We start from the raw sequence: 25,039 nt of genomic DNA, 5'->3' as shown, positions 1-25,039 counted from the left end.
TGGTTGGGCTCATGTTTGCATGTTTGAGCTCCTGTTAGCCTGTTTTGGCTCTTGTTTTCCCAATCTATTTTTGGCACTGCTTGGGGACGTACCTGTGGTTGAGAATAGTCGGCTTAGCCCATCAATAAATTAAAGTGTAAACCAGATTTATGTTACTTGCCGTAAAATTCCTTATCTCCGAGTTCATTGATGAACACCATACCCAACCCTCTTGATTGTGTTTGTTTTGTACAGTTATGTCACTAATTGGTTTGCCTGTAGCAGAGAGGGGGTTTCTACCAGCCAGGACTGACCATAAGTGGTGTCTAATTTCTCCTCCTGTAGGTGGCACTATAAACCCTGTTTTCGAGACTAGTCAGCCATGTCAGTTAGTTAACTTGGAGAAAGAGATTTTATGGTGAGTAACAAATTCTCCTCATCTTTGCCCACATATGTTTGGTTACTGGAGGTTTTATTTAGTATGGTCTAAGTTAGAGCTGCATTAATCGTTAAAAGATCGCAATCACGATTCACCCGTCTGACTATCTGTATTGCAGTTTTTCACAATTCTTTCATGTAACAAGTATAGAGAGTTCTCTGCTCACTCTGGCAGTCTGCCAAGTTTTTAACAACATTGTAACTCTTCTGCCTTAGATCAAAGGGATAAAACTTCTGTGTGAATATGCAGGAAGTTTAACCACTTAAAGAGGAGTTCCAATTTTTAAAAGCAAAATTAAAAGTCAGCAGCTAAAGATACTGCAGCTGCTGACTCTTTAATAATCGGACACTTGCCTGTTCCACGGTCAAGCGATGCGGGGGATAGAGGCTCCGTTCGCCTCCCCCTCCGTTCGGCGGCGCCGGCATTGCAACTGTGGGTGCCGGCTGTGGCTTCACAGCCAGGCACCCACTGCGCATGCGCGAGTGGCGTGCGCTGCGATTGGCCGCTCAGTCATCTGGGACCTGTAATGTGTCCCAGATGATTGACAAGAGGGAGGGGGCAGAGCTGAGCCCTTCCTGCGCCGAGGGGAAGTGATGTCACCAGCCCAGGCACTGAAGGAGGCAGACTACGAGGGACCCCCTAGCAACAGCCATTTAAAGGTGAGCAAAAAAAAAAAATTTTTCCAAATTTTTTTTTTTTTTTTTAATTTATTTATTTATTTTAGGAACATTCATGTGTGTTTTTTTTTTTTTTTTTTTTTTTTTTTTTGGAACACCACTTTAAAGCCTAAACCTTTTTCTGACACTTGTTTCTTACAGTTAAAATCAGATTTTTTTTGCTAGAAAATTACTTGGAACCCCCAAACATTTATATATATTTTTATAACAGAGACCCTAGGGAATAAAATGGCGATTGTTGCAATATTTTATGACACACTGTATTTGCACAGTGGTCTTTCAAACGCAATTTTATGGGAAAAATACACTTCAATTAATAAAAAGAAAAAAAAAAAACACGAAACAGTAACATTAGCCCAATTTTTTTGTTTAATGTGAAAGATGATGCTATGCCATGAGAATCGTGATCTATCTTCTAAGCAAAAAAATTGTGATTCTCATTTTAGCCAGAATCATGCAGCTCTAGTCTAAGTTGAGGAGACTACAGTGTGTGAAAAGCACAAGGCGTCCAAGTTGCTGTATACACATAGGCCCTATTCACAAAGCTTTAACACAGGAATAAGCATCTCTTTATTTTGGTCATGTGAATAATTTTCAAATCCTGTTGGACTGTAACTTTTATGAAAATTCAATATTTTATCCTGGTGTGTTAGCTTTGCGAGCTAAGCCTTGTGTGCGCCACCAACAATTGTTCAGCACACGGTCACCCTGGCATGAATACATGAAAATTTTAAATGTGCATGGATGGTTTAGCTTTTTCTCACATTGCTTCCTTTCTTCCATTGCAGGAGTAGTGGCGCAGGAGACCCACTTTGAAAACCTGATGTCACATGGGAGGTCATACATCGCTGCTTCTTACATAAAGACTCTAGAATCAGCTGGAGCCAGAGTCATTCCTATAAGGTGATGACTAATGGTGAATAAACCCCTGGCTTATAATGGGTCCCTGTAGATGAAATTTAGGTTACCATAGGTGCCTACACATATCTGCCTCTTGCTTATCGCACACCTGAAACCCAAGGTGCTGTGTTATAGAAATGGTGACTTTAGCTACATGGTGTATGAAAGGTTGGTACTTGGCTCCATCCCTTACCACTTGTAAAGTCTACATATTTGTCGCTGATGGGTCACTTTCAATTCTTGATGGCTATGCTGCCATCTTGCCTACACTGAAATCCCAAGTCGGCCCTGCCCAGTTCTCTCTTCCACACTATGTATAGAGCACCCTTTTTTTTTTTTTTTTTTTTTTTTTTTTTATAAATAACATTAGGGGGGGTGTTCTTTAGTGCAGTAGGAACACATGCCCACTTTCAAAGGCATTGTCGGCTCACTACAAGAAGTAAGACACTAGATTTTGTTTTGTCCTTTATCACCCTGTATCCTGATCGCTGGCCCCAATTTCCATTGTAAGGGTGGCTTCTTGACTTACAGGGTCATATGGAGCCCCACTAGAACCACACTTATGTGCTGCCACTGCCTGCAGTGGACATGCTCAGGCAGTCAGAAGAATAGAAAACAATTTCATGATGTGTGGTGACATTAGGATTGATGAGATACGTAGTCCTCCTGAGTAGACGTGTGCAATTAGTTTAGTACCGAATTCATTTTTTTAACTAATTTTGACAAATTCGTGAATTTCCGAATTTATTTCAATTTTCGAAATTTTGAATTCTGAATTTTGGAAATTCCAAAATAAGAATGAAAATCTGAACATTCAAAAGAATGAAAATTTGAATACCCAAAAATCTGAAATAATAACTTATAATAAATATTAAATTTATAGGTATTGGAATTTCCTTTAAAATTTTGTTTGTGAACGTAACAAGTACGAATTTATCCGAAGTTACGAATTATCCGTAATAACAAATGCCGTATCTAAACTAATGGAAAGTAACGATCTAATAATAATAAAACATTTTTATTATTATTAATTTGTTCCATTCCGTTTGTTTAGATGCGGCATTCTTTATTTTGGATAATTCGTAACTTCAGATAAATTTGTATTTGTTACATTCACAAACAGCCAAATTTGAAAGGAAGTTCCATTACGTATAATAGTTATTATTTCAAACTTTACTGATTTTTCTTTCTTTTTTTTTTTTTTCAAATTTTAGAATTTTCGGATTTTCGAAATTCGGAAATTTTGGAAATTTGGAAATTCGGAATTCGAAAATTCCGAAATCCAAATTTCCAGAAAAAGCAAAAAAACAAAAACAACCAAATTTTTGCGCTGCGTTTTTTGCAGCGCACAGGAAAAGATTGCATGTTACTGTACAGTAGTGCAATCCTGTACAGTGACATGAATGAAGTATGCAATTCATATAAAGTTGGTACAAAACAAAAGGAGCCATGTAATGAGCTGAAACACACATCACACTGCACCGTCTCCTACCGCAAAGTCACTGCAGCCAGCAGTGTTGCAGCTGTCCAAGGCAGGGTGACCTGGCCCTTAAAAAAGCTGAGGCTTTAGTACTATTTTAGGCAAAACGTGGGAAATGTGCATAGTACACAAAGATGTTCTGAGTGCATTTGTTTTTGGGTTTTTTTTATTATGTCCAGACTTGCTTTCTCTTTCAGAAAATGATTTGTTTATTTTTATTTTTTTTAAGCAAGGAGAAGCTGTAGGGCTGCATTTTTTTGCATACCAGTTTAAGTGAGTTTAGCAGCATTTGGAGTTTGGGAGTTTATTTGTTTCATTGGCCAGAATTTGAATTTATTCTGGCTGTTGAAAGGAATGCTGAAGTGCTAAACGCGCCTAGTGTTTAGATGATTATGCCCAAAAGCTCCTCCTGAAAGCGATTCTTCTGTGTTCAGGATAGGAGCTTTGACTGCCTCCAAACTCTGCCTTTCTTAAACTTTGGTAAAAGCCTATGTGTGCATGGACACATAGGCTTTTATTGAGTTGCGTTCAGAGGTTTTGGCAAAAAAAAGCCAAAAGCTCCTAAACATTTAGTTTAGGAGCAGCAGTGTGCATGAGGCCTAAAGAGCCATAAAGGTCCTCCTGCTTCCTGGTAATATTTATCTTATTGTTTAGTCCTGACCATATTAAACATAGTCCAGTTCTACAAACCACTATATACTACCTGTTGATCTCTTATGTCATTTGATCATATTGCATAGAACTTCAAAAACATCTCAGTAATGTATCTTAATTGTGATATACACCTATCAGCCATAACATTATGATCACCCACCTAATATTGAGTAGGTTCACCTTTTGGCCCCCAAAACAGCCCTGACCCATCACAATATGGATATCACTGGACCTCTGAAGGTATGCTGTGGTATCTGACATCAAGCGGTCAGTAGCAGATCCTTTACATCCTGCAAGCTGCGAGGTGGGATCTCCATGGATTGGACTTGTTTTTCCAGCACATCTCACAGATCCTTGATTGGAATGAGATTTGGAGGTCAGCTCAACACCTTAAAATAATGTTCCTCAAACCATTCTTGAACCATTTTTGCATTGTGGCAGGGTGCATTATCCAGCTAAAGGGACCACTGCCATCAGGGAATACAGTTTCCGTGAAGGGTTGCACTTGGGCAACAACAATGTTTAGGTAGGTGGTATGTGTCAAAGTAATACCCACATGAACTGCAGGACCAAGGTTTCTCAGCAGAACATTGCCCAAAGCATTACACTGGCTCTTCTAACTTGCCTTCTTCCCGTACTGTATCCTGATGCCATCTCTCCCCCCAGGAAAGGAATGCACACGCACTAGGCCATCCATATCATGTAAAAGAAAACGTGATCCTCCAAACCAGGCCACCTTCTTCTATTGCTCCATGATCCAGTTCTGATGCTCATGTGCCCATTGTAGGCGCTTTAGGCTTTGGACACGGGTCAGCATTGGCACCCTGACCTGTCTGTGGCTACATAGCCCGATACACAACAAACTGCAATTCCGATGTTTCTGCTTTTAACACATTAACTTCATGGACAACATATTTACTTGCTGCCTAATATATCCCACTGACTTTCAGATGCCATTATAACAAGATAATCAATGTTCTTCACTTTACCTGTCAGTGATCTTAATGTTATGGCTAATTGGGGTTAATGCCTTTACATACAACATCCTTTAGTGTAGGCACACATTTCAAATTGGCAAATACCTGTTGTGTGTCTGATATTAACAAATATATATTTGCTTTCTAGAATCAATTTGCCTAAAGAAGAATATGTGAAGATCTTCAATGCAATAAATGGGTATGTCTTCGGCTACTTCCGCTTCAAGAAGCACTCCATACTCAGCTCTGTTTCCAATGAAACTGTCCATATAACAATAACTGCAGTGCAGTTTTATAAATCCACCAACCCTACCTAGAGAAAAAAAAAAAAAAAACTCTATTGCTAAAACAGTGGTTTAGTTGTGTAAGATCTAAAAAGAAAAGAACCTGTTCATTTCTCCTTTTTGTAAATGTATCACTGATGAGCAGGTCCAAATCAAGAACCAACCATTGCAGACAGATCGATCTGGGGATGGCTTGTAGAATACATCTTGCTGCCTTCACCTGACTACTAAACCCTGATGGGTTTTACTTCATCTTTATTCCCCTGCAAAGTAAAAGCATAATGGGCCAGCCCATTATGTTGCACTTACCTGCAAACTAAGCCCCCGCTGGTGGCCGCATCCATCTTCACCCCTCTTCCTTTCGGGGCCCTGGACTCCGGCTCTGTGACTGGCCTGAGTCACATGACATCACTCCTGAGCCGACAGTCGTTGAACGGGCCCTATAGAAATTGCACGATCATGCCCTTTCTTTAGTGCATATACGCTGACTTTGGCGCAAGCGTATAGTAAATACCTCCTAAACCGTGCAAAAATCTTAAAGTGGTGTTCCGGCCGAAATTATACTTTTAAAATAAAAATACCCCTATAATACACAAGCTTAATGTATTCTAGTAAAGTTAGTCTGTAAAGTAAGGTCTGTTTTGTTAGTTTATAGTAGTAGTTTGTTATTTTATAAACTTACAGCAGGCCGTGGCCATCTTAAGTGTGGGCATTTGAAGCCAGACTGTATTTCTTCCTGGATCTCCTCCTTGTAGATCTCGCACATGCTCAGTGCAGCACAAGCAGTGTAATAGGTTTCAGGTCAGGTTTTCATAGCAACGGCAGTTTCAGAGGAAGTTGCTGCCCCTTCCCAGAAGGCATTGCAAACAGGAAATGATGCGATGGGCCGCGGCCAGGGAGGAGGAAGTGAAAAATGAATACAGCAGATATACAGTAGATGCTGAGAAAAAAAATAAAAAAATATCCAATTTGTTTACAGTGCACAGTTTAGTGAAAGATGCTGAAGAGTTGTAAAAGTGGGTGGAACTCCACTTTAATATCAAGATGTATAGAAAAAATAGTAATGTATTTTTTTTTTTTTTTTGGATAGTTGAAGGAACTGTTTTTGCTGTTTTAAGGGTTCTTCTCGCATCCTGTCCTAGTTGACCATTGTCACTGTGGCAGGAAGTTTAAGAGTCTCCCCAGTAGGAATGGAGATGGCAATATATAAACCTGATATACCTGAAACAAAACAAATGTTCTCTCTCATCCGTTGAGGGACATAGAAAGTCTTCGCCATCAGGTTATAGTGCCTCATGTAGGAGAATTGGACAAAAAATAAATAAATGCATGCCTCAGCTGTTTGCCAGCACTTAGGACAGTGGTCTCCAAACTGTGGCCCTTTGCTTGCCATTTTTCAGCACGCTTTCTCCCTCTGACACCAACAACGGGACACTATTTCTCCCATTGATACCAATGATGCCAACTGTCATAGGACAGTTTCATATCTTGCCAATCAGGACACCGTTCTTTGTGACTCTCTGAGATGAGCTTTTTTCTGTTTGACTATGGATCAGGCTGTGAGTCTCTACCTATCGGCTACTGACTCTTTGAATCATCCCAGATGGACACTGTAGGGTGTTTTCAGTTTCTTATTTCACCTTTTTGCTGGTTGAGGTAACAGTTTTCCAAGCTCTGGCTGGATCAGTTTCTTCTTTCTTGTCAAGACCTACTTCACTGGTTGCGAGTGTACTTGATTTTCCTGGCATTAAGCATCTTCAAGTGGCCCTTGAGAATAGACTGACCCTCGTATGTGGGTTTTTTTTTTTTTTTTTTTTTTTAATTTGACCTGATAGCGATTGCATGTGCTGCCCACCCCTGGACTGCTTTTTGAGGTCTCAAAGGTGAAAAATAGAGTTTTTGTACTCATTGTAAAAGCCTACTGAGGGACACAGGTCCTCCTCTTTTTTTTTTTTTTTTTTTTAATTTGTGCTCTCAGTACTGCTTTACTACAATGGTGAAGCATGCTGGTAGTGGGAGGTGTTGTCTTGGGTTTGACTACAATTGGTTTGTTTGCCAGTGTCCAGTGCTCCTGTAATTAGCAGAATAACCCAAAGGGTGAACTTCCTATGTCCTTCAATGGATTCCAAGAAAATAATTTTAAGGAGAGTACAAAAATCCTATATTAGTAGACTCTCTTTCTGAAATGGCAGTAAGCTGACATGCATTTGGTGCTAGTCGAGTTACGTTAAACAAGATCACAGGACTTTAGTTTACCACTTTTTTTTTTTTCCTTTTTGTTTCCTAGGGTTCTTCTGCCAGGTGGTGGAGTTGACCTTGAAACTTCAGAATATGCAAGAGTGTCCAAGATATTTTATGACCTGGCCATTGAGGTAACTCATTTAAATATAATTTTTTTACCCTAAATATGAACATCTAAATTTCAACCATTTATTATCTCTTTAGAGAAGTCAGATAGCATTTCGAGCCCTCCTTATTCTTACCTGAACTACCCCTCACTGGGTAGATTCATAGCTGCTGTCAATCAAATCTTATGGCAGGGGGCGGGGCTGATCCTTGCCGTTTAGGTCTATAGACGTAAGCAGCGGGGCTTAGGGGCATACCCACATGAGTGCCCCCATAGAGGCTTTCTGAGCAGGTACTCAGTGAAAAAGAGGAGTGCCTGTGGGCAACTCCAGAAGAGTTAGTAAGAGTAAGTATAACATGTCTGATTGTTTAATAAAAAAAAAAATGCAAGCTTTACAATCCCTTTAAAGCAGAACTCCAGGAATTCAACTACATTGAAATATGTGCAGGCATACTAGGGGTTAATTCCAATAAGGTGCATGCCACCTCCTGGACTTATCTGACTGGGTACACATAAACAATATTTTATTTACATATACGTTTTTTTTGGCACAGAGTTGTTTTGTTTTTGGTTTTCTTGTAGAAAGACAGACATTTTAAGTGACCTCCAAAAATTGGCTTGCACACCCACATTTCATGCTCCAAACTAGTAAATACATTCTCATTATTTTCTCTCCTACAGGCAAATGATCAAGGTGACTATTTTCCCTTTTGGGGAACGTGTTTAGGATTTGAACAAATGACAGTTCTAACAAGTGGGGAACTCCTCTTAACAACAACTCATACAGATGGCGTTTTATTGCCTCTAAACTTCACTGAAAGTAAGTTCTTTATAGAAGTGAACCTCTACTAATTTGAGCAACCTAAAAGAAAACTATATTTAGGAAAAAAGGATTCGTTTTCAGGTTAAAGTTAATTTGTCCTTTACAAAATGTGTTACTTTACCTGTATACACTGCTATTGAGTGGATTCCGCTATGTAAATCTGCACGCACAAGTCATTCCATGCAGAACCCCTGAGCCTGAGTGTTAAATGGAAGGTTAGGACTGAGTGGCTCCATCCAACCGCTCGACTTCTGGGTTCAAGCGCTTAGGTGTAAATGTATGTGAAAATATAGCAGCTAACACCAAGTGTCTTGATACTAACCCAAAATATAAATGATATGATTTTGTGCAGCGCCTATAAACATTGACTGCAGACATCAAATCAAATTGCAACCAAAACATATAATGTGAAAAAGTCCATCCATTTTAAGAAATTCCCCTAAAAATGTGTATAAACTGTCTACCACAACGAGTGCATATACAGTGGGGGAAAACAAATTTGATGTCCTGATGATTTTGTATGTTTGCCCACTGACAAATAAATGATCAGTCTATAATTTTAATGGTAGATTTATTTTAACAGTGAGAGAAAGAATGACAACGAAAAAATCCAGAAAAACGCATTTTAAAAAAATTATAAATTGATTTGCATTTTAATGAGTGAAATAAGTGTTTGACCCCTTCGCAATTCATGACTTAGTACTTGGTGGCAAAACCCTTGTTTGCAATCACAGAGGTCAGACGTTTCTTGTAGTTGGCCACCAGATTTGCACACATCTCGGGAAGGATTTTGTCCCACTTTTTGCAGATCCTCTCCAAGTCATTAAGGTTTCGAGGCTGACGTTTGGTAACTTGAATCTTCAGCTCCCTCCACATATTTTCTATGGAATTAAGGTCTGGAGACTGGCTAGGCCACTCCAGGACCTTTTTAATGTGCTTCTTCTTGAGCCACTCCTTTGTTGCCTTGGCCGTGTGTTTCACATCATTGTTATGCTAGAATACTCATCCACGACCCATTTTCAATGCCCTGGCTGAGGGAAGGAGGTTCTCACCCAAGATTTGACGGTGCATGACCCCGTCCATCATCCATTTTGATGCAGGTTGAAGTTGTCCTGTCCCCTTAGCAGAAAAACACCCCCAAAGCATAATATTTCCACCTCCCATGGTCTCATCTGACCACAACACTTCCACCCAGTTCTCCTCTGAATCATTCATATGTTCATTAGCAAACTTCAGATTGGCCTGTACGTGTGCTTTCTTGAGCAGGGGGACCTTGTGGGCGCTGCAGGATTTCAGTTCTTCACAGCGTAGTGTGTTACCAATTGTTTTCTTGGTGACTATGGTCCCAGCTGCCTTGAGATCATTGACAAGACTCTCCTGTGTAGTTCTGGACTAATTCCTCACCATTCTCATGATCATTGTAACTCTACGAGGTGAGATCTTGCATCTTGTAGCCCATTCCAGCCTTGTGTAGGTCTATAATCTTGTCTCTGACATCCTTGGACAGCTCTTTGATCTTGGCAGTGGTGGAGAGATTGGAATCTGATTTGCTTCTGTGGACAGGTGTCTTCTATACGGGCAACAAACTGAGATTAAGAGCACCCCTTTTAAGAGTGCTCCTAATCTCAGCAAGCTACCTGTAAAGACACCTGGGAGTCAGAAATCTTGCTGATTGATAGGGGATCAAATAATTATTTCACTCATTAAAATGAAAATCAATTTATAACTTTTTTAAAATGCGGTTTTTTGGATATTTTTTATGCCATTCTGTCTCTCACTGTTAAAATAAACCTACCATCAAAGCTATAGACTGATCATTTCTTTGTCAGTGGGCAAACATACAAAATCAGCAGGGGATCAAATACTTTTTTTTTTACCCTCGCTGTATCCATAATGGTTCTGAAGTTAAGCGTGATAAATCCTTTCAAATATTTCCTCCACCACAGTGCCTGTAGATCCACGTTACCAGATAATAAGAGGACCAATAAAGGTTGGTCAAACACGCTCTTTATTGTTATAGTTTTTTTTTTTTATTGATTTTTTTTTTTTTTTCAAAGTTTTAATGCCACTTTACAATTACATAGGTTGTATACTGGATTTGTAACAGAAATTATTCATGCAGACACATAGAATTCCCAACAAATACGCTCTTAATATTGTCAGCGCTAGGACATCCTAGGGTCTCCAATGGAACTCATGCTGCAACAGGAACTCGTGCTGCGAAACAGCCCACTTTCGGGTCCCGGCTTGTGTGATCTCTGTTGACTCCATCGGACTTGTTTCTTTACAGCAGATGTCATCAGGGGAAGTGAGCTGTTTCGCAGCACAAGGAGAGAATTTGATGCTTTTATTACAGTGGATTGTGATCATGCTAGCTTTGTGCTTTTACTCTGAGTATTTTTAATCATTTTAAATAAAATTGGAAGACCATTTACTACACTATTTCTCTATCCATCTTTGAATTTTGTGGACGTCTACTGAACAAGGTGTAGGTGGGAGTTCCTTTGGAGACCCTGGGATGTCCTGGCACTGACGATATTAACCACATGCCGACCAGCCACTGCAGTTGTACTGTGGCAGAATGGCACGGCTGGATGAAACGACGTTATGTAACGTCGCTTTGCCCTGTGGCCACTAGGGGGCGCGCGCCCACCCCCCGAGCCGATGCGGGTGGCCGGCGGTCTCGATCACCGCCGGGCTCCCGCGATCGCTCGGGGCACCCGGAGAACCGGGAACTGTGTGTGTAAACACACAGTTTCCGGTTCACTGAGGGGAGAACTGACAGATCGTCTGTTCATACAAAGTATTCCCTGCGCAGTCCACATCCCCCTTCAGTTAAAACACAAACTAGGACACCAATTAACCCCTTCACTGCCCCCTAGTGTTAACCCCTTCACTGCCAGTGACATTTTTACAGTAATCAATGTATTTTTAATCGCACTGATCGCTGTATTAATGCCAATGGTCCCAAAAATGTGTCAAAATTGTCCGACATGTCCGCCATAATGTCGCAGTAACGATAAAAATCGCTGATTGCCACCATTTACTAGTAAAAAAATAAAAAAATAAAAATGCCATAAAACTATCCCCTATTTTGTAGACGCTATAACTTTTGCGCAAACCAATCGATATACGATTATTGCATTTTTTTTTTTTTTTTTTTTTAACAAAAATATGTAGAAGAATGCATATTGGCCTAAACTGAGGGAAAAAAATGTTTTTTTTTTTTTATATATATATTTTTTGGGGATATTTATTATAGCAAAAAGTAAAAAAATAATGCATTTTTTTCAAAATTGGCGCTCTTTTTTGTTTTATAGCGCAAAAAATAAAAGCCGCAGAGGTGATCAAATACCACCAAAAGAAAGCTCTATTTGTGGGGAAAAAAGGGCGTTGATTTTGTTTGGGAGCCACGTCACACAACTGCGTAATTCTCAGTTAAATCGATGCAGTGCCGAATCGCAAAAAGTGCCCTTGTCTTTGGCCAGCCAAATGGTCTGGGGCTTAAGTGGTTAAGAGCGTGTTTGACCAACCTTTATTGGTGGTCTTATTATCTGGTAACATAGTTCTACATGCAGTGTGGTGTTTTGGTGAATTGTTTCCTGTTTTCTTGGCTAACAGAGAATTTTTTTTTTTTTATCACGCTTAACTTCAGAACAATTACGGATATATGCACTCGTGGTGGACTGTTTATACACATGTTTAGGGGAATTTCGTATATTGTATGGACTTTTTCACATTATACTTTTGGTAGCAATTTGATTTGCACCTTTTTATATGATGTCTGTACTCATTAATGTTTATATAATTTGCAATTGTTTGTAAGCTCTGCACAAAACAGTATCATTATTTACTTATTTGTTGTTTTTTTTTTTTTTTTTTTCACCTTGGTTTACATGGTTTTAATTAATGACCATGACAACCATGGTGACCCCCTTTTGTATAGATTCCACCTCTTTCGTAATCTGCCATGTCACATTACTTTTTTTACAAAAACTACAACCAGAAAGCATTTGCTATATGCAGAGCTAGCATTTGGATTTTACATGCCGCTGATTTAAAGCGGAGTTCTGCTAAAAAAAAAAAAAAAAAAAAAAAAATGAAAAGTTAGCAGCTACAACTACTGCAGCTGCTGACTTTTAATAGGACACTTACCTGTCCCAGAGTCCAGTGATGTGGGGGGAACGAAGCCCCACTCGTCTCCACCTCCTCTCTGCGGCGCCGGCATTGTAACTGTGGGCACCCAGCTGTGGCTTCACAGTTGGGCACCCACTGCGCATGCGCGCGCCGCGACTGGCCGGGCAATCATCTGGGACATGTGACATGTCCCAGATGATTGCAGAGAGGGAGGAGGAGAGGTGATCTCCCTTCCTGTGCCACAGTGTGTCAGGAGCAAGTGGGAGCTGGAACCCTCATCATTTCATAGATTTTGGGTTTCAAGTGTATCCATAGCCAAAATGTGTGTTTTTTAGTTTCTCTTCTTTTAAGTAGAATGGTGATGGTTTTGAACCCAATGTCATTTTTATTGCTGCCTGTGTCCCCATTAAAGAAATGTACTCTGTCCTGGAAATCATTGTCACCCAGACAGAAAGTGAGGGGGAGTCAAACAGTTTAGGGTCCATTCAGGTAGTGCATGGAATGTCAACTGGTGTGCTGCAGTGGCATTCATTACTTTTTTTTTTTTTCTGTAATTCTTTTATTTTTCAAAGAAATCTGCATTAAACAGTCAAGGTATGCACTAGTAACCGATAACAGAATAGTGGCAAAAAAGGGGGTCACACAGTCAGTTATATAACAACAAACCCCGCTCTGCACCTTACGGTTAGTCAGGAGAAGACATTATGGTTTTGAAAGTAATTATCCATGTGCAGAGCTGAGAATACCAACAGGTAACTACATGGGAGACCCAAGACCTAGAATCATTAATAGCAAATCAACATACTAAAATAATGTGAAATAAATTAAATAGAACTTTAACAATCTCGGAACACCCAATAAGAGGATAATATGCGACTGGTCTAAACTACGTGGCATGTTCACCAATGCCAGGAGCCTGGCGGATAAGATGGGTGAACTAGAGATACTGTTGTACGAGGAGGATTTGGATTTTGTGGGAATTTCAGAGACTTGGTTCAACAGTTCTCATGATTGGCTGGCAACCATTCAAGGGTATACCCTTTATCGCAAGGATAGAGAGGGTAAAAAAGGGGGAGGGGGGTATGCCTATATATCAAGAATAATGTACAAGTGAATGTGAGAGATTACATCACTAAGGGAGCTAGGGAGGAGGTGGAATCCTTATAGGTAGAGCTCCAAAGGGATGAAGCTAAGGGGAAAATAATACTGGGAGTATGCTATAGGCACCCTAACTTGAGGGAGGAAGGGGAGACAGATCTATCACAATTTGGATTAGCAGCAAGGATGGGAAGTGTTATCATAATGGGGGATTTTAGTTATCCAGACAGACTGGGCGGAGGGAACCACGCATTCATCTAAGGATCGCCAGTTCCTAAATGTCTTGCAGGACAATTTTATGGGTCAGATGGTAGACGCACCAACTAGAACTAAAGCATTACTGGATCTACTGACTACCTACAATACAGACCTGATCACGGATGTGGAAATACGGGGCAATTTAGGTAACGGCGATTAAAGGTCAATTGGCTTCAGTATAAATCACACAAATAGGAAACATAATGGGAATACAAAGACACTGAATTTCAAAAGAGCCAACTTCCCTAAACTACAAACCTTGCTAGAAGGCATAAATTGGGATAAAATCTTAGGAACAAAGAACACGCAGGAGAGATGGGTTTGCTTTAAGAGCATATTAAATAAGGGCATTAGCCAATGCATCCCATTGGGTAATAAATTTAAAAGAGCGAACAAAAGTCCTGGATGGCTTAACTCCAATGTAAAAATGCATATAAAAGCAAAGGAGAAGGCCTTCAAAAAATACATGGTTGAGGGATCACCATCAGCATTCAGACTTTATAAAGAATGAAACAAGAAATGTAAGGGTGCAATAAGGACAGCTAAGATAGAACATGAAAGACACATAGCGGAGGAGAGCAAAAAAAATCCTAAGAAATTCTTTAAGTATGTAAACCGTAAAAAAGGAGGACAGACCATATTGGCCCCCATAAAGAATGAGGAAGGACATCTGGTTACAAAGGATGGGGAGATGGCAAAGGTATTGAATTCTTCTCCTCAGTCTTCACAAGGGTATGGAGGGGCTTCAGTAACCAAAACTGCAGTGTTTATCCTCATGACCCATTACAGGAAGCACCTCCATGGTTAACAGTGGACAGAATTAAAATTAGACTTGGGAAACGTAACATTAATAAATCACCGGGACCAGATGGCTTGCACCCGAGGGTACTTAGGGAGCTCAGTCAAGTAACTGCCAGACCATTGTTCCTAATTTTTACTGACCGTCTACTGACTAGAATGGTACCAGCTGATTGGAGAAAAGCCAATGTAGCACTAATATTTAAAAAGGGCCCAAAATACATCCCTGGGAATTACAGACCATTTAGCCTAACATCAGTAGTATGTAAACTCTTGGAGGGGATAATAAGGGACTATATACAAGATTTTTAGTAATGAGAACGGTATCATTAGCAGTAATCGGCATGGATTCATGAAGAATTGTTCTTGCCAAACCAATCTATTAACCTTCTATGAGGAGGTGAGTTGCCATCTAGATAAAGGAAGGAGTCCAGACGTGGTGTATCTGGATTTTGCAAAAGCATTTGACACCGTTCCCCATAAATGTTTACTGTACAAAATAAGGTCTGTTGGCATGGACCATAGGGTGAGTACATGGATTGAAAACTGGCTACAAGGGTGAGTTCAGAGGGTGGTGATAAATGGGGAGTATTAGGAATGGTCAGGGGTGGGTAGTGGGGTCCCCCAGGGTTCTGTGCTGGGGCCAATCCTGTTTAATTTTGTTCATAAACAACCTGGAGGATGGGGTAAACAGTTCAATCTCTGTATTTGCGGACAATACTAAGCTAAGCAGGGCAATAACTTCTTCACAGGATGTGGAAACCTTGCAAAAAGATCTGAACAAATTAATGGGGTGGGCAACTACATGGCAAATGAGGTTCAATGTAGAAAAATGTAAAATAATGCATTTGGGTGGCAAAAATATGAATGCAATCTATACACTTGGGGGGAGAACCTCTGGGGGAATCTAGGATGGAAAAGGGGGGTCCTAGTAGATGATAGGCTCAGCAATGGCATGCAATGCCAAGCTGCTGATAACAAAGCAAACAGAATATTGGCATGCATTAAAAAGGAGATTAATTCCAGAGATAAAACGATAATTCTCCCGCTCTACAAGACTCTGGTCCGGCCGCACCTAGAGTATGCTGTCCAGTTCTGGGCACCAGTCCTCAGGAAGGATGTACTGGAAATGGAGCGAGTACAAAGAAGGGCAACAAAGCTAATAAAGGGTCTGTAGGATATTAGTTATGAGGAAAGGTTGCGAGCACTTAACTTATTCTCTCTGGAGAAGAGACGCTTGAGAGGAGATATGATTTCAATATACAAATACCGTACTGGTGACCCCACAATAGGGATAAAACTTTTTCGCAGAAGGGAGTTTAACAAGACTCGTGGCCGCTCATTAAAATTAGAAGAAAAGAGGTTTAAGCTTAAATTACGTAGAGAGTTCTTTACTGTAAGAGCGGCAAGGATGTGGAATTCTCTTCAAAAGGCGGTGGTCTCAGCGGGGGGCATTGATAGTTTTTCAAGAAACTATTATATAAGCACCTGAACGACCGCAAAATACAGGGATATACAATGTAACACTGACATATAATCACACACATACAGTAGGTTGGACTTGGGTCTTTTTTTGATCTCGCCTACTATGTAACTATATTATTATTATTATTATTATTATTATTATTATTATTATAATACAGGATTTATATAGCGCCAACAGTTTACGGAGCGCTTTACAACATTAGGGAGGACAGTACAAGTACAATACAATTCAATACAGGAGGAATCCAAGGGCCCTGCTCGTTAGAGCTTATAATCTAGGAGGGAGGGTCAAGTTATACAAAAGGGTAATAGCTGTGGGGGATGAGCTAATGGAGAAAATAGTGCAGTTGTTAGATGGAGGCAGGATAGGCTTCTCTGAAGAGGAAAGTTTTCAGGGATTGCCTAAATGTGGATAAATTTGGAGACAGTCTGACAGATTGGGGTAGGGAATTCCAGAGGATGGGTGAGGCTCGGGAGAAGTCCTGGAGGCGGATATGGGAGGAGGTGATGAGGGAGCTAGAGAGCAGGAGGTCCTGGGAGGAACGGGGAGGGCGATTAGGTTGGTACTTTGAGACTAGGCTAGTGATGTAGCTGGGGGCAGAGTTGTGGATGGCTTTGTAACTTATTGTTAGTATTTTGAATTTAATTCGTTGGGCGAGTGGCAGCCAATGGAGGGATTGGCAGAGGGGGGTAGAAGACACTGAGCGATTTGTAAGATGGATGAGTCTGGCAGCAGCATTCATGATGGACTGAAGGGGGGATAGTCTATTTAAAGGTAAGCCAATGAGGAGGGAGTTGCAGTAGTCGAGGCGAGAGATAACCAGGGAGTGAATCAGGAGCTTTGTGGTTTCGTTGGTTAGAAAGGGACGTAGTTTAGAGATGTTGCGGAGGTTGAGGCGGCAAGATTTGGAAAGTGATTGGATGTGGGGCTGAAATGAGAGTTCAGAATTCAGGATAACACCTAGTACCCTGACATGTGGGGACGGGTGGATGGTTGTGCCATTGCTCTTGACAGACAAGTCAGGGGAAGAGGCACGTGAGGGAGGAAATATTATAAGCTCGGTTTTAGACAAGTTGAGTTTAAGGAAGTGGTGTGACATCCATACAGATATGTCGATTAGTAAGTTAGTGATGCGTGAGGAGACTGATGGAGTGAGTTGAGGGGTGGAGAGATAGATTTGTGTGTCGTCAGTGTAGAAAAGATATTGAAAGCCGTGAGAGGCTATCAGCTGACCCAGGGAAGAGGTGTAGATTGAAAATAAGAGGTCCAAGAATAGAACCTTGGGGGACCCCGACAGGGAAGGGAAGGGGAGTGGAGGAAGTAGAATTGTAAGTGACACTGAAGGTGCGTTGGAATAGGTAGGATGAGAGCCACTGAAGAGCACAGTCACGGAGACCGAGGGAGTGAAGTTTTTTTGAGGAGGAGGGGGTGGTCAACCGCGTCAAAGGCAGCTGTATATGGGGAGACATGGCAAAACGATGGCCCACTTAGCCTGGGAATGAGACCATGAGGGGAGTGTGATGCAAGCAGGGATCGCTCCTTGTCCATATGATATAGCCCATGACCGAGCCAAAGATATACGTGGAAAGGGTAATTGCCAGAAGAGAAGGGGGTTCGAGGATCAGGCGTCCCCCAGAGTACAAAAGAAGGTAAAGCAAGAGACATAGAAAGGAAATTTTACAGAGCCTTCGGTAAAGGTGAAGTGATCCACGCCCAGCTCTTGGCCGTGTCTTTGGAGTCTTCAACCTCCATGGCCACCCAGTGTTTCGCCTCTGCGTGACAATACCAAGCCACCAGCCTTGAATTTTACATCTGGGAGGCCCACCCCTCCCCTGTGTTTAGCAAGATGAAGAAGTCACATCTTAATGCAGGGCTGACGATGGGACCAAAGTCCTGAAACATAGCGAGCATTCACACGCTTAAAGAACACAGGAGGGAGGCGAATGGTAAGTGCTTGCAGCAGATAAGACACCCTGGGCAGCATGGTCATCTTGAGGGAATTGCAGCGGCCAAACCATGTCAGTGTGAGTGAATGCCAGTGGAGTAGATCCGCTTTAAGGCGGACAAGCAGAGGGGCGAAATTTACCAAGTACAAATTAGAAGGGTCAGAGGTGGTGTCCACTCCCAAGTAATGAATAGAGTCATATAAAACAAACGCATACAGCGCTGGCAAAATAAATCTTACAACCATAAATGTGATACTATATAAAAAGTGCACTGTGCAATGATTCTATAATTATGGATCCATACATTCTATGAATAAAGTGCTAAATATAAAAAAATTAATATATAAAATATGTGCTGCCAAAAGACAATTACTGATAAAGTGACAGTGATTGATTCTGGATGTGTACAAACAATAAATAAATTGTGTGCTGAAGAAATATACATTGATAATACAATAACCGTGATTAGTCCCAGAAAGGTGCCATAAGCTGAACTATTGTACAAGACTCTTGGTAGTGGCCCCACTAAAAAATAGCATCTCTTCAACCTTTGCTGACAGTCAGTCACCTGAAGTACTGCAGTTAGATGACTGCTGTAATGCAATATGGATGGCTTAAAATCATGGTAAGTGGGATAAGGCTTGGAGGCGTGGACCTTCGAATCAAACTCAAAAAAAAGGAAAAACAATATAGTGAAATATTGTGGAGAAAGAGATCACTTGCGCATCACAGCGCTACTCACAAGATACATGGTTGCAATCAGGCATATCAGAATAACTTCTGCGATCGCCGCTGTAAGTGTGCGTTCCACGGGAACAGGAAGAAGCGTCACTGGTTGGACGTGAGCCGGATGTTGCGTCGACGCGTTTCGCCCCTCCTCCAGGGCGTCATCAAAGACATAACATCCAGCCCACGGATGTTGAGATATATATGGTATGAAAGACTCCTCCCAAAAAGGAGTAAAAAAGGTGACAGCCAATCAAGGCTAGTGGGTGTGTGCCATTCACTTTGTCCTGATTCATCATATCCTGTTGCAACTCCAAAAAACGTTATTGTTAAAAATAAACACAACATTCAAGTTGTATACGAAAAACACTTAAAATACATAAATAAAACAATAGGTCTCAAATCATTAGCATAATTTGCCTAATAGAAATCCAATATAAAATACACATATGGGAGGAAGACAAATGCAAATATTATAGATAAATGAACGAAATATGGAAAAAATAGGAACAAAAGATAAATAAATAAAATAAAAAATGAAAATAATAATAAAAATGAAAATGTCATAAAATGAAAATTCAAAGGGGATAAGTATAACTTACTCCCTTCTGGCTCCTAATCTAGAAAAAGCCCCAACCAACAATAGAATATAAAATATAAAAACTTTTAGTAAGGAACCATAGAAGAATTGGGTATTACCAGTTAGATGGAAAACAATTAAGATCTAGCTCAATGTTAAGTCCATAGGGATATAAAGTGCGAAGCCTATGGATCCATTGAGTTTTGTTCTGGGTAATGGCTCTCTTGAGATCAGAGCCTCGCCAATGATCCTCAACCCTATCGATTCCACAAAAGGTTAATAGACTGGGGCCCCTATTATGGAATAACCTGAAATAGTTCGAGAGACCATGGTGTTTATATCCTTTCTTTATTCTGTTAACATGCTCCCTAAGTCTAACTCCTAACTGTCTGGTGGTCCTCCCCACATACTGTAGGTTGCACGGACAAGACAGTAGGTAAGTGACATGTGTAGTACTACATGTAATACATTTTTTTATTTCAAAGGATCTTCCTTCAGACAACGACCTAAAATGAGTGATTTTTTTTCTTGCAAAATTTGGAAGTCCTACATATCATACATCTTCCACAGCTGTAGAATCCAGTTCTATCCAAAAAGGTCACACCTTCCTGGGTGGATTCACAACATTGTGTGCCAATTGTAATCTAAGCGTAGGTGGCTTTGTGTAGATGAATTTAGGCTGCGTGGGTAGGCTCTTCTTCAAATCGACATCTTCCAACAACAAAGGCCAATGTTCTTTGATAATTTTTTTAAAGTCACGATATTGTCTATTAAAACCAGTCATGAATGCTATACCATAGTCATGTTCTTTTTTAACTTTAGGTTTGAATAAATCCTTCCTATCCATTTCACCAACTGTCCTTTTTGGTTCGTTCTAAATCTTCCAATTTATATCCCTTGGCTTGAAAACGTTCCAAAATGACATTGGCTTGGGAGTTATAATCGTCTTCTTTGCTGCAGTTTCTTCTAACCCTAAGCATTTGGCTTTTGGGAATACCCCTCAACCACCTCGGATGATGACAGCTGGTCAACGGAATGTAACCATTCCTCTCCACGTCCTTAAAGAAAGTGCGCATGCATAATTTCTCACCTTCTCTGTATACAGTGAGATCTAAAAAAATAATCTCTGTATGGCTGAAACTCTCAGAAAAGGAAATGCCAAAAGGATTTTCACTAATTTTCTTTAGAAATTCACAAAAAGATTCTGGTGATCCTGCCCAAATTATAAAGATGTCATCAATATATCTTTTGTAAAGTCTAAGCTCCGGTATATTCGTTTGATATATAGCTTGACTTTCCCAGAAACTCATGAAAGTGTTGGCTACTGATGGGGCATACTTGGCCCCCATCGTGACACCTTTAACTTGTCTGTAATAATCTTTTTCGTGCCAGAAAAAATTATAACTCATCGCCATATTAAGTGCTTTTATAAGAAATTCTCTCTGCTTGTATTTAATATTAGTATTTCCCAAAGCCCATTCAACAGCTTGAAGAGCATGCTTCTGCTGGATGTTTGTATATAGCGAGTTGACATCAATACTCGCCAACAAACAGTCTCCATCTACTACCATTGGGCTGATCAATTCGATGAGATCCTTGCTATCTTTAAGGTATCAATCAAGATTTTAAACTGCTAAAAAGTGCCTTAGACAAACAAGTCAGAACATGGTGGGATATTTTTTCTTTGAAAAAATATATTAAAGTGGAGTTCCACCCACTTTTACAACTCTTCAGCATCCCTCACTAAACTGTGCACTGTAAACAAATTGGATATTTGTTATTTTTTTTTCTCAGCACCTACTGTATATCTGCTGTGTTCATTTTTCACTTCCTCCTCCCTGGCCGCAGCCCATCACATCATTTCCTGTTTGCAATGCCTTCTGGGAAGGGGCGGCAACTTCCTCTGAAACTGCCGTTGCTATGGAAACCTGACCTGAAACCTATTACATTGCTTGTGCTTCACTGAGCATGTGGGGCGGCAACTTCCTCTGAAACTGCCGTTGCTATGGAAACCTGACCTGAAACCTATTACACTGCTTGTGCTGCACTGAGCATGTGCGAGATCTGCAAGGATGAGATCCAGGAAGAAATACAGTCTGGCTTCAGATGCCCACACTTAAGATGGCCACGGCCTGCTGTAAATTTATAAAATAACTACTGCTATAAACTAAACTAAACAAAACAGACCTTAGTTTACAGACTAACTTTACTAGAATACATTAAGCTTGTGTATTATAGGGGTATTTTTATTTAAAAAGTATAATTTCGGCCGGAACACCACTTTAAGGATAAAATTACCCCCAGACGTTTAAGATGGGACATTGCTCCCAATGATGGGCTTACAGATAAAGATCTTGAGGACGAATGGTTTTCGTTTTTTAATCTTACTGAAAGGAAACTCTTGGAAATGTTGGTAGCTAGAAAGGAAAAGAAGAAAATTAAATTAATTGAAGCCAACATTAATGGTATTAAATCCAAGTTAGGTCCTTTAATTGCCTCTGGTGAATACAAAGATAAAATCAAACAACTCCAAGAGTTTGTGGACAAATTGGATAAAGACACCCAAAATAAAAAAATAAAAACATTTATCAGAGATGCCAATGATTACAAGTCCAATAAAGTTTATAAATGGCAGGAAGTTGTAGAAGAACCCAGTACTGCGTCCGGTTCCTCTCATTTGGAACCAGAACGGGTTCCAGACACCATTAAAACTCCTATTCGCTGATATGATGGCTCATATCAAGATTTTGCAAGAGGGAAGCAACAGAATAGTGGATATTATGATCCACCAACACCTACATACAATGTGGCCACTTATAATCGGTATGAACATCCCCATTCATCTTATAGGGGATCCCATAACCAAAGAGGATATGATCTTAGAGGAGGTAGCTACAGTGGACAGTCCTAGCCTCCCAATCATTCCAATTACCACCCCCACCCTATAGGGGTCGGGGTTGTTACCCTAACAATCAAAGAGGGGATTTTCAGCGGAGAGGGTCAGGAGGACCTCCCATGAGGGGGAGAGAATCTATGACCCCCCGGGGACGTGGGAAAGACCAGAATCCATCAGAGGAATGGCGACCATGGTATCCTACGACATCCCAATGGCCGGGAAACGGAGAAAAAAAAGATCAAGAGGCTGCAGAGGAGGGCAAAGGAAAACGCAAAAGAGAAACTTAATGGAAGGAATTTTTAATCTCAGTGATGCTACTTTCTCGCAGGATGAACTAAAGGTTTTAGATTTAGATCTCAAATTTGTCTTGGATAAGAATTTTAATAAATTTGATGTTTTTATTGATTTTCAGAAGTTTTATTAGAAAAATATTTTAAAAGTTTTTTTCCAACAAATTCTCATGTAGAGGAGTATTTACATACTTCCCTTAAGAATAATTCTATCTTCAACCCTAAATTTTGTGGGTGTCTTCAAATCCTTGGTAGAGCGAGATCTGGATAGACTTGCTGTGCAACCAAAAAAGACACGAGAGATTTAGAGAAGGGTTTGAAGACCCTATAGAAGAATACAAATATAGTAATTAGGTCAGCTGACAAAGGGGGGGGGGGGGGGGTAGTGATACTCAACAAAACAGACTACTTGGAAGAATTGAATAGACTGTTTAGTGATCAAGAAACATATGAAAAATTAAAAGGTAACCCCATGAAGAAATACAAAGGCCAACTAAAGGATCTAATAAAAATAGCTAAGGAAGAAGGAATTCTAAAGAAGGAGGCCAGATATCTGATCCCGGATGCTCCACGAATAGCGGTGATATCTATCAGCTACCGAAAATACACAAAAACTCAACGAAACCTCTGGGCCGACCCATAGTCAGTGGAATCGGATCATTGTTTTTAGCTGTTTAAAATCTTGATTGATACTTTAAAGATAGAAAGGATCTCATCGAATTGATCAGCCCAATAGTAGTAGATGGAGACTGTTTGTTTGTTGGCGAGTATTGATGTCAACTCGCTATATACAAACATCCAGCAGAAGCATGCTCTTCAAGCTGCTGAATGGGCTTTGGGAAATACTGATATTAAATCCAAGCAGAAAGAATTTCTTATAAAAGCACCTTTTATATAGCGATGAGTCATAATTTTTTCTGGCACGAAAGATTATTACAGACAAATGAAAGGTGTCGCGATGGGGGCCAAGTATGCCCCATCAGTAGCCAACATTTTCATGAGTTTCTGGGAAAGTCAAGCTATATATCAAACTAATATACCGGAGCTTAGACTTTACAAAAGATATATTGACGACATCTTTATAATTTGGGCAGGATCACCAGAATCTTTTTGTGAATTTCTAAAGAAAATTAGTGAAAATCCTTTTGGCATTTCCTTTTCTGAGAGTTTCAGCCATACAGAGATTAATTTTTTAGATCTCACTGTATTCAGAGAAGGTGATAAATTATGCACGCGCACTTTCTTTAAGGACGTTGAGAGGAATGGTTACATTCCGTTGACCAGCTGTCATCATTCGAGGTGGTTGAGGGGTATTCCCAAAAGCCAAATGCTTAGGGTTAGAAGAAACTGCAGCAAAGAAGAGGATTATAACTCCCAAGCCAATGTCATTTTGGAACGTTTTCAAGCCAAGGGATATAAATTGGAAGATTTAGAACGAACCAAAAGGACAGTTGGTGAAATGGATAGGAAGGATTTATTCAAACCTAAAGTTAAAAAAGAACATGACTATGGTATAGCATTCATGACTGGTTTTAATAGACAATATCGTGACTTTAAAAAAATTATCAAAGAACATTGGCCTTTGTTGTTGGAAGATGTCGATTTGAAAAAGATTCTACCCACGCAGCCTAAATTCATCTACACAAAGCCACCTACGCTTAGATTACAATTGGCACACAATGTTGTGAATCCACCCAGGAAGGTGTGTACCTTTTTGGATAGAACTGGGTTCTACAGCTGTGGAAGATGTATGATATGTAGGACTTCCAAATTTCGCAAGAAAAAAATCACTCATTTTAGGTCGTTGTCTGAAGGAAGATCCTTTGAAATAAAAAAATGTATTACATGTAGTACTACACATGTCACTTACCTATTGTCTTGTCTGTGCAACCTACAGTATGTGGGGAGGACCACCAAACAGTTAGGAGTTAGACTTAGGGAGCATGTTAACAGAATAAAAGGATATAAACACCATGGTCTCTCGAACTATTTCAGGTTATTCCATAATAGGGGCCCCAGTCTATTAACCTTTTGTGGAATCGATAGGGTTGAGGATCATTGGCGAGACTTTGATCTCAAGAGAGCCATTTCCCAGAACGAAACCCAGTGGATCCATAGGCGTTGGCACTTTATATCCCTATGGATTTAGATTTTAATTGTTTTTTATCCAACTGATAATACCTAATTTTTCTAGTTTTTAATTGTTTTCCATCTAACTGATAATACCCAATTCTTCTATGGTTCCTTGCTAAAAGTTTTTATAT

The 25,039-nt window shown here is 40.2% G+C and overlaps 1 protein-coding gene across 2 annotated transcripts in view; it reads left to right on the top strand.

Moving 5' to 3' along the window:
* Positions 1-25,039, top strand: part of GGH (gamma-glutamyl hydrolase) — a 71,378-nt gene that overhangs the window by 30,204 nt on the left and 16,135 nt on the right. For both annotated transcript variants that reach the window (XM_073631698.1, XM_073631699.1), the window contains exons 2-5: positions 1,884-1,998; positions 5,255-5,305; positions 7,678-7,762; positions 8,419-8,557. In XM_073631698.1, coding sequence (XP_073487799.1) covers positions 1,884-1,998; positions 5,255-5,305; positions 7,678-7,762; positions 8,419-8,557 — 390 coding nt within the window. The remainder of the gene's footprint in view (positions 1-1,883; positions 1,999-5,254; positions 5,306-7,677; positions 7,763-8,418; positions 8,558-25,039) is intronic.

The sequence above is a fragment of the Aquarana catesbeiana genome, linkage group LG05 (genome assembly GCF_042186555.1).
Source record: "Aquarana catesbeiana isolate 2022-GZ linkage group LG05, ASM4218655v1, whole genome shotgun sequence".
Taxonomy (NCBI): Eukaryota; Metazoa; Chordata; class Amphibia; order Anura; family Ranidae; genus Aquarana; species Aquarana catesbeiana.
The sequence above is the reverse complement of the archived record's forward strand: the minus strand, read 5'-3'. Positions and strand labels throughout refer to the sequence as shown.